General features: G+C 44.6%; 1 protein-coding gene across 1 annotated transcript in view; it reads left to right on the top strand.

Annotated features, from left to right (window-relative positions):
• Positions 1 to 14,920, top strand: part of DNHD1 (dynein heavy chain domain 1) — a gene marked incomplete at its 5' end in the record, with an annotated part of 79,131 nt that overhangs the window by 32,379 nt on the left and 31,832 nt on the right. Inside the window, 6 exons of the mRNA XM_032426955.1 lie at positions 5,912 to 6,069; positions 6,555 to 7,047; positions 12,517 to 12,644; positions 12,747 to 12,939; positions 13,335 to 13,429; positions 13,923 to 14,130. Coding sequence (XP_032282846.1) covers positions 5,912 to 6,069; positions 6,555 to 7,047; positions 12,517 to 12,644; positions 12,747 to 12,939; positions 13,335 to 13,429; positions 13,923 to 14,130 — 1,275 coding nt within the window. The remainder of the gene's footprint in view (positions 1 to 5,911; positions 6,070 to 6,554; positions 7,048 to 12,516; positions 12,645 to 12,746; positions 12,940 to 13,334; positions 13,430 to 13,922; positions 14,131 to 14,920) is intronic.

Raw genomic sequence — 14,920 nt, 5'->3', positions numbered from 1 at the left:
TGTTTCCCATCCGTCTCCAATTTCTAACCCCCAGCAGCCCTGGTATTTCCAGCCTATTGCTGATTTAGACCGTCCCATGTCACTGTTGAGCTCCTCTCTGCCCTCACCTGTCTGCCCCTGTGGCTCTTAAAAGCAGCACCAGCCCAGCTACTGTGATGGGCCCCAGGGATCGTTTTTAAAAGGTTAAGTTCTCTTCTTGGTGTTCTCTTCAACCTCACGTGCCCCTCCAGGCGTTCCCCCCCTCTCGGTTTTCTCAGTCTCAGTTCTTGGTATTGAATCCCATTGGTTACTTCCTTCAAGGCTCCAGAAGGGTCATACCCAGTGCGTTTCAATTCTCTGTCCCTGGAACTCACTATCTCACTCTCCAGTTGCGGATGCTCATAGAGGATAAGTCAGTTTATTTTCACCCCTCACAACATAGAACAGAGTGCAGCTAGGCTGCCTGAGTTTGAATATTTGCTCTGCCACTGTGTGATTTTTTTTTAAGTTTTTATTTAAATTCCAGTCAGTTAACATAGAGCATAATATTAGTTTCAGGTGTACAATATAGTGACTCAACACTTCCATACAACACCCTGTGCTCATCACAGCAAGTGCCCCCCTTAGTCCCCATCATCTATTTCACCCATCCCCCCACCAGCCTCCCCTCTGGTAACCATCAGATTGTTCTCTACAGTTAGGAGTCTGTTTTTTGGTTTGCCCCCCCCCCCCCCCCTCTTTTTTCCCCTTTGCTCTTTTGTTTTGTTTCTTAAATTCTACATATGAATGAAAGCATATGGTATTTGTCTTTCTCAGACTGACTTATTTTGCTTAACCTAATACTCTCCAGCTCCATCCATGTTGTTGCAAATGACAAGATTTTATTCTTTTTATGGCTGAATAATATTCCATTGTGTATATATACCACATCTTCTTTATCCATTCATTAATCGATGGATACCTGGGCTGCTTCCATAATTTGGCTATTGTACATAATGCTGCTATAAACATCTGGGTGAATGTATCCCTCTGAATTAGTATCTTTGTATTCTATGGGTAAATACCTGGTAGTGCAATTGCTAGATCTTAGGGTAGTTCTATTTTTAACTTTTTGAGGAATCTCCATACTGTTTTCCAGAGTGGCTGTACCCAGTCTGCATTCCCACCAACAATGCAAGAGGGTTCCTCTTTCTCCACATCCTTGCCAACACTGTTGTTTCTTGGGCGCCTGGGTGGCTCAGTTGGTGAAGCCTCTGCCTTCAGCTCAGGTCATGATCCCAGGGTCCTGGGATGGAGTTCTGCATCCGGCTCCCTGTTCAGCGGGGAGTTGGCTTCTCCCTCTACCCCTCCCCCCTGCTCGTGATCTCTCTCTCTCTCTCTCTCTCTCACTCTCTCTCTCTCAAATAAATAAAATCTTTAAAAAAAAGAAATTTAGAAAAAAAAAGACTTGTTTCTTGTGGTATTAATTTTAGCCATTCTAACAGGTGTGAGGTGATATCTTATTGTGGTTTTGATTTACATTTCCCTGATGATGAGTGATGTTGAGCATCTTTTCATGTGTCTGTTGGCCATCTATCTGTATGTCTTATTTGGAAACATGTCTTTTCATATCTGCTGCCCATTTCTCAATTGGATTATTCATTTTTGGAGTGTTGAATTTTATAAGTTCTTTATATATTTTGGATACTAACCCTTTATCAGATATATCACTTGCAAATATTTTCTTCCATTCTATAGGTTGCCATTTAGTTTTGTTGATTGTTTCCTTTGCTGTGCAGAAGTTTTTTATTTTGATGAAATCCCAATAGTTCATTTTTGCTTTTGTTTCTCTTGCCTCAGGAGTCATATCTAGTAAGAAGTTGCTCTGGCCCATGTCAGAGAGGTTATTGCCTGTGTTCTCATCTAGGATTTTGATGGTTTTCTGTCTCACATTTAGGTCTTTAATCCATTTTGAATTTATTTTTGTGTGTGGTGTAAAAAATGGTCAACTTTCATTCTTTTGCACATAGATGTCCAGTTTTCCCAATACCACTTGTTGAAGAGACAGTCTTTTTCCCATTGGATATTCTTTTCTGCTTTGTTGAAGATTAATTGACCATGTAATTGTGAGTTTGTATCTGTTTTTTGTGCCAGTACCATACTGTCTTGATCACTACAGCTTTGTAATATAACTTGAAGTCTGGAATTGTGATGCCTCCAGCTTTTCGTTTCTTTTTCAAGATTGCTTTGGCTATTCAGGGCCTTTTGTGGTTCCATACAAATTTTAAGATTGTTTGTTTTAGCTCTGTGAAAAATGCTGTTGGTATTTTGATAGGGATTGCATTAAATGTGTAGATTGCTTTGGGTAGTATAGACATTTTAACAGTATTTGTTCTTCCAATCCTTGAGCATGGAATGTCTTTCCATTTCTTTGTGTCCTTTTTAATTTCTTTCATCAGTGTTTATAGTTTTCAGAGTACAGGTCTTTCATGTCTTAGGTTAAATCTATTCCTAGGTGTCTTTTTGTTCTCGGTGCAGTTGTAAATGGGATTCATTCCTTAATTTCTCTATCTGCTGTTTCATTATTGGTGTAGAGAAATGTAACAGATTTCTGCACGTTTATTTTGTATCCTGCAACTTCACTGAATTTGTTTATTAGTTCTAGCAGTTTTTTGGTGGTCTTTTGGGTTTTCTGTATGTAGTATCATGTCATCTGCAAATAATGAATGTTTTACTTCTTCCTTGCTGATCTGGATGCCTTTTATTTCTTTTTGTTGTCTGATTACTGTGGCTAGGACTTCCAGTACTATCTTTTTCTTTTTTTTTGAGATTTTATTTATTTGAGAGAGAGTGCACAAGGAGGGGAAGGGACAGAGGGAGAAGCAGACTCCCCATTGAGTGGAGAGCCCAATGCAGGGCTCAATCCCAGGATGCTGGGATCATGACCTGAGACGAAGGCAGACGCTTAACCGACTGAGCCACCCAGGTGTCCCTCCAGTACTATCTTGAATAAAAATGGTGAGAATGGACATCCCTGTCTTGTTCCTGACTGTAGTGGAAAGGTCTCAGTTTTTCCCCCATTTAGGATAATATTAGTTGTGGGTTTTTCATAAATGGCCCTTATTATGTTGAAGTATGTTCCCTCTAAACCTACTTTGTTGAGGGTTTTTATCATGAATGGATGTTGTACTTTGTCAAGTGCTTTTTCTGCATCTACTGAAAAGATCATGATTCTTATCCTTTCTTTTATTAATGTGATGTATCACATTGATTCATTTGCAAATATTGAACCATTCTTGCAGCCCAGGAATAAATCCCACTTGATCATGGTGAATGATTATTTTAATGTATTATTGGATTCGGTTTGCTAGTATTTTATTGAGAATTTTTGCATCTATGTTCATCAGGGATATTGGCCTGAAGTTCTCTTTTTTAGTGGTGTCTTTATCTGGCTTTGGTGTCAGGGTAGTGCTGGCCACATAGAATGAATGTAGTTTTCCTTCCTTTTCTATTTTTTGGAATAGTTTGAGAAGAATAGGTATTAACTCTTCTTTAAGTGTTTGGTAGATAACACCCAGTGCTCCATGCAGAATGTGCCCTCTTTAATACCCACCACCAGGCTAACCCATCCCCCACCCCCCTCCCCTCTAGAACCCTCAGTTTGTTTCTCAGAGTCCATAGTCTCTCATGGTTCGTCTCCCCCTCCGATTTTCCCCCCTTCATTCTTCCCCTCCTGCTATCTTCTTCTTTTTTTTTTCTTAACATATATTGCATTATTTGTTTCAGAGGTACAGGTCTGTGATTCAACAGTCTTGCACAATTCACAGCGCTCACCATAGCACATACCCTCCCCAATGTCTATCACCCAGCCACCCCATCCCTCCCACCCCCCACCACTCCAGCAACCCTCAGTTTGTTTCCTGAGATTAAGAATTCCTCATATCAGTGAGGTCATATGATACATGTCTTTCGCTGATTCACTTATTTCGCTCAGCATAACACCCTCCAGTTCCATCCACGTCGTTGCAAATGGCAAGATCTCATTCCTTTTGATGGCTGCATAATATTCCATTGTATATATATACCACATCTTCTTTATCCATTCATCTGTCGATGGACATCTTGGCTCTTTCCACAGTTTGGCTATTGTGGACATTGCTGCTATAAACATCGGGGTGCACGTATCCCTTCAGATCACTACATTTTTATCTTTGGGGTAAATACCCAGTAGTGCAATTGCTAGATCGTATGGTAGCTCTATTTTCAACTTTTTGAGGAACCTCCATACTGTTTTCCAGAGTGACTGCACCAGCTTGCACACATACTGAATGGAACACTGGGTGTTATACGCAAACAATGAATCACGGAACACTACATCAAAAACTAATGATGTAATGTATGGTGATTAACATAACATAATAAAATTTAAAAAAAAAGAACAAGGCATTTGTACTCTGCAAAAAAAAAAAAAAGTAAATAAATAAATGTTTGGTAGAATTTGCCTGTGAAGCCATGTGGTCCTGGACTTTTGTTGCCATTGTGTGATATTGATAATGTCGTTGAACCCCTCTGAGGCTCAGTTTATTAATCTGTAAAACAGGGATAATAATATTATCTACTTCAAAGAGTTTTTGTGAGGATTTAAAGGGTTAATACAGGTAAAGTAGTTGATATTGTATATGGCATGTAGTAAGCAAGCACTCTATGCTGTATTTTGTGGTATACTGCATTTCATATTTCTTTTTTCTTTGTCTTTTCTTTCTTCTTCTTCTTCTTCTTCTTCTTCTTCTTCTTCTTCTTCTTCTTCTTCTTTCTTCTTCTTCTTCTTCTTCTTCTTCTTCTTCTTCTTCTTCTTCTTCTTCTTCTTCTTCTTCTTTTCTTTCTTTCTTCTTCTTCTTCTTCTCCTTCTTTTCTTTTTTTTTTTTCTGGACGTGGAGCCCAGTATAGGGCTTGAACTCATGATCCTGAGATCAAGACCTGAGCTGAGATCAAGAATCAGATGCTTAATTGACTGAGCCACCCAGGCGCCCCTGCATATCATATTTCTATATTGTATTTTGCTCTCCTGTGCATATTTTAACATCTCTGAACTTAAGAGGTGTATTATAAGTGATGGAATGTCAGATTTTAAATGGCATCGATTTTTTCTTTTTGTGTGGTATATAAAATAAATGGTGTTTCTTATAATCAGTGGTATCTTGGTGCTGTCAGTGATTTGGTGAGGCCTCATGCCAATGTTACTCCTGCCCTTGGAAACGGTGGAGTTGTTCATATCACCAAAGGCAGCCTCTAAGTCCCATATCCACCTGACAGCTTCTTCTTTTAATCCTTAAAAACAAAGGGCAGATTACACATTCTTCTTGGTACCTCTTCTACTGGAGCAAAGCCACTAAGGCTCCCCAAACAGAAAGCTTTCATCGCAATAGGGCATTCTGCTATTCACGAACATGTCATTCCCGTGCCTTTGCACGTGCTATTTCATCTGCTTGGCGTGGCTTTGCTCTTTGGAGCATTAGCTACTCGACACATTCAGCTCCAGTGTTCCCTTCCAGGGGAGGCCTTTCCCAGCCTCCACAGGCCTCCTCTCCTTTCACTATATCAGGCTCAGGACTTGCAGAGCATTTATCACACTGGTTTGTGATTGTCCATGTGTTTGTCTCTGCCACCATACTGTGAACTTCTGAGGGTGGGAACACTTTCTGTCTCACCCAGTCACTCTGGTCTCCTGGTGCCTGGCACAGCCTTTAGTAGCTGTGGACAGCTGTGGACAGCACCAGTGAAGAGCCGCTGACCAGACACTGGGCAGGGGTCCAGTAAGTGTTCACTGAGTGAAGGAATGAATTCATGGTCTGGCCTCCCCATTACTCCTTCCCCACTCTGGACCCACAGCACTTCCCCAGCACCCCTTCTCTTTCATATAGCCCCCTACCATGTGACTCTCTCCTGTCTTCAGAATCCAAGCTGGATAGCATCAGGAAGGACATTCTTACACATGTGCAGAATGAGTGCTGGACCCTCAGTCAGCAACTAATAACAGAGCTCATGGATTTCACGGAGGTCTTCCAAACCATCAACTCAGACATTCATACCATTGCACGGTGCTCCCAGAAGGTAGGCTTTTCCTGCCTTTCCTTCCCAGCTTATCCAGGGGCCCATTTTGCTCACATGCTCAGCACACTCTTCTTCAGGTCTCTGGTGAGCTCCCAATGGGGCTTGATGCTTTTAAACTAGGCTCACGTATGTGATCTGCCCTTACTAACTCTCACCCTGTTCTCATGGCCCTCCGTTTCCTCATGTCAGGAAGAGGCCGTGGCAAGATGAGAACCACGGTCCTGCTTTCAGAGATAGTTCTGCTCTCTATGGCAGTCAGCTAGGGATCTATTGCCCTGTCATGATTTGGTGTGGGCGGAGCTGCGCTGTCTTCACAGAGACCTGGGTCAGATGGGATCTGATCCCACGGTGCCCCTGATCCCAGTTGGGTTAATGGTGGCTGCTGGGGTCTGGAGCCTCTAGAAGGTGGGAGTGCCCCTCAGGGATGAGCCCAGACTGGTGCACAGGGTTGTGGGGGTGCTGGTCTCATGCTGTGGCCCCTGCAGTTGAACGAGGCCAATGAGCAGTACAACATGCTGGAGGAGCGAATGGAATACATACGGTCACTCCACGAACTCATCCGGAACCACTTTTGCCTCTTTAGTGCTGAGAACGAGGCACTGGACATCTCGGTGAGAAGGCAATTCCCGAAGTCACCCATGCCTCCCAGCCCCCCTCCCCCCCACACGCTTCTGCTTGACCGCGCTCTGCTTGCCCCACAGCTCCTGGATGTGTGGGAGGCATTTCAATTTGAGAAAAGCCAGGCCTCAGAGTTCCTGCTCAGCAAGCGGCATGCCATCGTGCCCAAGCTACAGCAGCTGATAGCCGCGTCACTGGTGGAGCTGGAAGGCCTGATTGACAAGGCCCTCTCCGGCCCCTTCATGGACCCTGCGCAAGAGCAGAGGAGCACTGAGCGCCAGCTCATCTCCCTGGAGCGTCAGTTCCAGAACACAGCCAGTCACCTCAGTGAGCTGCACCATGCCTATGCCACCTTCACTGGTACTGAGGATCCCTGCCCCCCACACCATCCTGTGATAGACCCTGCAACTGAGATAAGGGTCCTGTGTCCTGAGTGTCCCTAAGCAAGTCTCGGGAAGCACATAGCTTCCTTTTAGTCTCTTCTATAAATGAAAATTGCAGGATAAAATCTTGCATTGGCTATGTCAAGGGTTGTGCTTAGGGTGGGGAGACGGGGGCTCACAGGAAGTCACAGGAAGGCAAATAGGTGAATGTTCCATTAGTATGCGATGGGGTTAGAGGGCTGAAAGCCCGTGCAGGAGAAATGTAAAGGTGCCCTCCTTGTAATTCTTAGCCTATTCAACCCAGTTCCAGGCTGCAGGGCCTAGATAAAAATAGGTCTCACTGCTCCCAGCCAATGTGGTGTAGACGGGCAGCTGCTGTGGGTCTCCCTGACCCGTAGGCTGAGACCAGCAGAACTATTGAGCCCTCTGTACAATGGTGCAGCTAGGCTGGTTCCCTTCTGCACATAAAGAACTTTGTGGGCTCAAGTTTCTTTTCTCAGGTGCAGTCACTTCTATTGGTTACTTTTATCCCCTGGAAGGTCACATTGCTTCTGAGTTGCCTCTTGGCCAACTACCAACTATTGCCAACTCTGCCTGTGGGCATCCCCAGTCCCAGGGCCATTGGGCCAGATGTAAGGTGGAGGACACCCTGGACCTTCCTCAAGCAAGGAACTTTTTCTTTGGCCAAGTATGGAGAGACCCTTGTCCCATACTCTAACTGACATAGACGACAGAGCTTGAACTTTCTTCTAGGGATTGGGGATGCTTGTGGAAAAAAGAGTGGGGACCCAGGCCCTGTGACGCTAGGCCCAGGAAATTCCACAGTACTGCTTTTAGCTCCTTCTTCCATCCCCGGCTCTTCACCAGACTCCCAGTGTTTGTTAAAAGAATCCAGGATCTTAGAGCTAGATTATTAATACTATTCGTTATTGTTCATTACGTATCTTTTATTTTACTCAATACTTTTGACATTTGCCTGGTTTTATAACCACGTTAACAACTATTTTGACATCTAAGGTTTACTGGTTTTGTTTACCCACTACCAATTTTTTTTTTTTTGAGATTTTATTTATTTATTTGACAGAGATACAGCAAGAGAGGGAACACAAGCAGGAGGAGTGGGGGAGGGAGAAGCAGGCTTCCCATGGAGCAGGGAGCCCAATGTGGGGCTTGATCCCAGGACCCTGGGATCATGACCTGAACCGAAGGCAGACGCTTAATGACTGAGCCACCGAGGCGCCCCACCCACTACCATTTTTTTAAATTGTAGTCGACAATGAATGTTACAGTAGTTTCAGGTGTATAACATAGTGATTCGACAAATGATTCTATATATTATGCTGTGTGGACCACAAGTGTAGCTACCATCTGTCCCCATATAATTCTATTACAGTACTGTTGACTATATCCCTATGCTCTTTCATCCCAATGACTTCTTCATTCCATAACGAGAGCTATGTCCCCCTCCCCTTCACCCATTGTGCCCAATCCCCACCCCCTTCCCTCTGGCAAATCTGAGTTCTCTGTATTTAGGGGTCTGTTTCTGCTTTTTGTTTATTCTTTTTTTTTTTTTTAGATTCCATTTATAAGTGAAATTGTATGGAATTTGTCTTTGTCTGACTTATTTCACTTAGCATAATACCCTCTAGGTCCATCCGTGTTGTCACATTACCATTTTTAGAAATACCACATCTTTTCATTATTTTCATTCTTTCCTTAAATGGCTATAATATTTCTTTGATACTTTGAGTATTTATTTTTTCTTTTTTTTTTTTTTAAAGATTTTATTTATTTGAGAGAGAGAGTGAGAGAGAGAAAGAGCACAAGAGGGGGGAGCGGGAGAGGGAGAAGCAGACTCCCCGCTGAGCAGGTAGCCCGATGCGGGACTCGATCCCGGGACTCCAGGATCATGACCTGAGCCGAAGGCAGTCGCTTAACCAACTGAGCCACCCAGGCGCCCGAGTATTTATTTTTTCTAAGAAGGGAGTTAGAGATGTTAAAATTTCTAAGATCTTTATGCCTGGAATGACTTTATAATGTCCTTACATCACAGCTTGGCTAAATACTGAATTCTGAATTCACAAATTTTTTTCCCCAAACTTAGGCTATTGCATCACTGCCTTCTGATAGTTGGCATTGTGGGCAAATTTGATACCAATCTAATTTTTTTTCCTGGATAGGTAATCTGTTTATCAGTTATTTGATAATGGCTGTTATTATATTTGCTCTGGTCTCCTTTCAGAATTCATACTTATATTTTGGATTTTCTGGATCTCTTCTCCATTTCTTTTATCTTCATCATGAGTCATTCCTTTATTCTGAATCCTGGAGAAATATCATGAGCTTGTCTTATAAACTTCCACTCTCTGTAATTTCCATTGCATTTTAAAATGCGCACACATATTGTATGTGTATGCATGCTTATGTGCACATATATATGTATGTAAGTGAATGTGTATGTGTATATAAACCTGAATGGATCTTGGTTGCTAAGATCATTCCCTACCAGGGCTCCTCAGAGAGTGGATGATTCCAGGGCTATCACAGGGTAGGTACAAGATGAGCCTAGAATATTTTTTTAACCCAGAAAGTAAGAGAGTAATAAATTCCTTTAATAAGTGATGGGAGCATGTCACAAGGACACAGAAGGGATGCCACTGGCCAAAACTGGGACAATTTAAGCACCAAAGTACAAAGTAAACTATTGGAAAAATAGGAATTGATTATCCACACTAATAATAAATAGATAAATAAATCAATGAGGGAGAAATGAGGACTTGCACTTATAGTAGAGTGCCAAGAGTCAACTGGAGCAAATCTGGAGGGAAAAATCATCATTTTGCAAACATTCTAATAAATATTGGATCAGGTAAGGATCATTAGTGGATGTCAAATCTGGGGGCAAATTTGATGAGGAGTAGAACATTTGCACAGTCTTAGAGATTCTCCTACAAAGACTACTTATTAATTGCAAGGGAGGGGAAAAAACACCTTAGCAATTACTTAGTAGAGAAATTGGGCAACATTTTGACCAGGTGATCAAAGATTAACATCACCAATGAGGGACAGATGGACATCATGTACCTCCAGACATGATACCCAGAGGACACAAAAACTATTCAGTAGTCCAGCTGAAAATTAATAACTTCAGTCATGAAAGTCATACACAACATGAACTTTCTGTTAACAAAAAAAAGAGACAAAGGGGTCAGTATACTTCAAAAATGTCTGTTAGAAAAGACAAAGGCTGTGAGGAATGTTCTAGATTAAAAGAAGTTAAAGGGACATGACAAGTAAATGTGGTACTTGATCCTGGGCTGGATGCTGTACTTGAGGGGAAAAATACTATATAGGACATTATTAGGTCAGCTGACAACATTGGAACACAGACTGTAGATTAAAGAATTCTATCAATGTAATATATGAAGTTGATCACTATACTATAGTTATATAAGAGAATATCCCTGTTCTTAGGAAATACACATTTGAGTTTGGGGATAATAGGGCCATGAAATATGTAACTTACCCTTCAGTAGTTCAGAAAAGAATTATGTGTTTGTGTATACATATGCCCATACACACACAGAGCATGGAAACACAACTGATAAAGAAAACGGGTAAAATGTTAACAAAAAGTGAATCTCAGGAAATGGTATATAGATATTCTTGTTACCGCTTTTGCTTGCAACTTTAAAAGATTTGAAATCACAGAGCGCCTGGGTAGCTCAGTTGGTTAAGTGTCCAACTCTTGATTTGGGCTTGGGTTGTGATCTCAGGGTTGTTGAGATTGACCCCCTCATCGGCCTCTGCACTCAGGGCAGAGTCTGCTTAAGATTCTCTCCCTCTCCCTCTCCCACTCCCCCTCCCCATCTCCACTTACGTGCGTGCTCTCTCTTAAAAAAAAAAAAAAGTGAAATCACTTCCAAATAAAGTTTTAAAATGCAGTGGAATTTACTGAGTAGATACCACAGCAAATGTCTGTCAGAGGATATTTGCTGTTAATCCTCAAGTTTGTCTTTCTCCTCTCATGTGTCTGGAGATATAATGCCTGTTCTTTCTTACAGAGGAAGTTCCTCATTTGTCCAATATTTGATGTTGAGACAACTGCTACCAAAGATTATATGAGTCTGTAGCCAGATCTTTTGAGTTCAGACAAAGAAAGATTGGAAGAGTTTAAATTCACTATCATTTTTTGGGGGGGCCTGGATCAGATGAGAGCTCTGATAGCGTGATAGTGATTCTAAGCCTTTCAGTATTCTGCTCTCCATGATGGATGATGTTTACACATGTAAGATGCATGATTCCCAGCATCTGGGCTTTATTTTATCACTTTTTCTCTCACTCAAGAAAGTATACTGGAATTCAAATAAATGAGAATGACAATTTTACTGCAATATCCTTAAATCTGGTCTGATAGCTTTTAATTGCAAATCTCAGGACTATAATAATTATTATTATTTTTAAAGATTTATTTATTTGAGAGAGAGAGCATGCACACATGCATGCATAGCAGGGAGGGGCTGGGGGAGAGAAACCTCAAGCAGACTCCCCACTGAGTGTGGAGCTGACGTGGGGCTCTCTCTCACTACCCATGAGATCATGACCTGAGCTGAAACCAAGAGTTGGACAACCAACTGAGCTGCCCAGGTGCCCCCTCAGTACTACAATTAATATTACCTGCAAATTACTTTTGACACATATCTCGCAACCGAATATAAATTATTGGTCAAGAACTAATGCAGCAGCTTATGAGATGAAGGGAGGGAATGATGACCAGAAGTACACAAAATAGGAAGCATCTCCATTTACATTTTACGGCCTTCTCTGTGGGCCCGATCTTTAGCATATGCATCTCCGTGGATTTGTCCATCTGTCTAACAGATATTTGTTGAGTGCCTGTGCTGTGCACGGAGCTTGCAGTATATCAGTGGACAAATCACAGACCTCCTGCCCTCACAGGCCCAATATTGTAGCTGGGAGAGAAAGACAACAAATTATAAATGTAAAATATAACCAAATTATGGAGTATTTTAGAAAGTGCAAAGTGGCCCAGAGAAAAGAAGAGAGCAGGTAAGAGGTGTCGGGGATGGCGGGGAGGGTAGCCGTTCGTAAGAGCTCGGGCTCCACGGGTCTCATGCAGAAGGACTTGGATTTGGTGAGGGAGTGAGGTATATGGTTCTCTGAGGGGAGAGAGTTCCAGAAGAATGACCGCCAGTCAGAAGCCCTCAGCAGGAGAGAGCATGCCTGGTGCATCCGAGCAATAGGAAAAACTGTCCCTTGGATGGTCCCCACCTACATTGTACTGAACAATTGTGGCTCCCCCAGCCCTGGCACTTTCAGACCATTGTTTCTGCCATTACGGGCTCTTGACTGACCATTCCCCACCACGCCCCTCCCCCCCCCCCCCCCCCCCCCAGCCCAGGCCTCATCCTGCCCTACCCCACAGGGGACGAGAGTCCTGTGCCCTTGCCAGTCCGCGGAACCCGTCCGATTGTGCTGCAGCAGCGCATCTGGCACCTGTACCGGGTCATCTCTGAGAACATCAGCGAATGGAAGTGCATGGCTTTTGCCAAGGTTCTGACACCTCCCTCGGAGCTCCTGCCTGAGAGTGGAGAGTCTGCCGGGGGGGACGGTGGGGAAGGGTCTCCGGCTGACGATGAACCTTTGTCGCTCCAGTTCAGCATGACTACGGCCCAGGAGAAGACAGACGGCTGGCTGGCGGAGGCAGCCCGGATGAGTACAAGCCTGGGGCTGCACAGCCCAGTCCTGCAGCGCTGCGTGCGCATCCTGGAGGAGTTTCGCAGCTACCTGCCATTACTGACCAAGCTGGGCAGCCTCCAGCTGCAGAGCCTCCAAGCCCTTCTCAGAGGTGTGTTTTGGGTAGAGTCAGGGGGAGGGGAAGGAAAGGACATGGGGATTAGAACGATGTAACAACTCGGTTCCCTGCTCCTCCTATAGGCAACATCTTTCCTCCCTGGGTTGCTCCCTGCCTTGCTCCCACAGGGACCAACATTTCTAACCTGCACCATCATGTGGGTCCTCTCTGCTGACTTGGGCTAGACTCAGGCTCGAGTCTTAGCTGTGGGCTCTGTGTTGTGCTCTGGACCCTATGTTCTGAGTTCTTGGCTCTGTGTTGTGCTTTCAGATCTGCTCTCTGGGGGCTGGGCTGGGCTGGGCTCAGGGCTGCAGATCTGGGGCTCTGGGATATGGGCCGGGCTCTGCCATACACTGGGTGTTGCTCCGACTTGTCCCCTCTACCTCCAGCCTTAGGGCTAGACAGTCTCTACAACATGGAACTGCTAACACTGGGCCAGCTGCTCACTTGTCCGCTGCTGGATTTTGCAGATCGAATCAATCAGGTGGGGCCCTCCAGAGAGAAGGACTTGGTCCAAACCCAGGATCTATTTGCTAAGCTGTAATAGATCCAGTTAAGTTCCAGCAACCCTTCGCGACAGGGGGTCGTAGATACTGGCTTGTGGGTGGGAAGGTGGGAAGTTGAGTTTGCTGTCCTGCCTGGAGGTTGTGGGGGTCTGATGGGTGGTTTCAGACTCTGAGAGTATGCCCCACTCCCAAAGTTGTGGGCACACAGGATAGCAGATGTCCCCCAACACCTGCCCAGTTCCAACATGAACTGATTAAGGTAGTGTCCCCAGCTGAAACCTTGCAAAAGAGTGGGTTTCAAGGCAGCAGTTTTAGGTCAAAGCCTGCTGCAGATGGCCTATCTGAAGCCAAATGGTCCTACTCTCAATCTCTGACACTTCCACTCCCTTGAGCCCTGGCCCTGAGTCCCAGCTTCAAGGGTATCCCCTGAGCCATCACCCAGTGCTGGTCCCTGAGACCCAGCTGTTCCAGATCTGGCAGGGTGAAAACGAACGAATCCATGCCCAAGAAACCCTACGGCGGCTGCAGCGGGTCTGGGAGTCACGCCAGCTTCGCCTCATCAACTTCATCCTGCATGTGCCCTATGAGCCCCCAGCCTTGGAGCGCTCCAAGAAGCAAGTGATCCGTAGCCCCCAGTGGGAGGTGGTGGCCAAGGACAGCGGCACCTTCATCCTTTCAGGTGAGACGCAGCCCTTGCGGTCCAGTGATAGGCCGCTGCCAGGGGCCACATTTGTCCACTGTGTCCACCAAGCCCTGTGGGATCTAGCTTCTCCAGCAGGGCCCCATCCTTACTGGACAGGAGGAGACATCAGTCTGTCCTGAGACAGTGTCTTTCATGTAGCTCCTATTAAGTCTTAATCTTGGGAGCTCCCTCCTCCTGCCCAGTGCCTGCCTCTTCAGCAAAGGTCCTTCCCTTTCTGGGTGTACTAAGAAATCCCTCACAGTCATGTCTCTCCATTTTCCAGTGCTCTTTCCTCTAGATTGCATCCTGCTGTCTGATCTTCTGCCCCACTCATTTCCTCTTTTGTCGTTCCTACATCAAACCTACCTGCCTTCTCTGAGCCAAATACAGGAGACGTGGGGGTTCCCAGACAGAAGTCCTGTCCCTCAGGAGCTCCCAGTCCAGTGAGAGAGGACAATAGAATAGAGATGAGTGCATGGTGGAGAACCTAACCGAGGGCAGTGGAATCTCAGAAAGAGGACCAGCTTCAAAGGACCGGGGAGAGTCAGAGGAATCTTCTCTTCCCACAGGCAAAGGCCTCATGCTGACCCCTGAAGGAGTAGGAGTTTGCCAAACTTACAGGGAGAGAAGAGCATGCCAGGCAGAGGGAACAACATATGTACAGGCCCCGAGATGGCATAGTTAGGGAATTGCCAGTAGGAAAGAAATTCTCTTATCCAGCCCACTTGAAACCCAACCGGCAAATTCAAAGTTAGTTAAATAGGAAGATCATAAAATATGATGTATA

Source organism: Phoca vitulina, unplaced genomic scaffold (assembly GCF_004348235.1).
Source record: "Phoca vitulina isolate PV1807 unplaced genomic scaffold, GSC_HSeal_1.0 scaffold36, whole genome shotgun sequence".
In the NCBI taxonomy this organism is placed as follows: Eukaryota; Metazoa; Chordata; class Mammalia; order Carnivora; family Phocidae; genus Phoca; species Phoca vitulina.
Note: the sequence above shows the minus strand (reverse complement) of the source record. Positions and strands in the feature narration are given on the sequence as shown.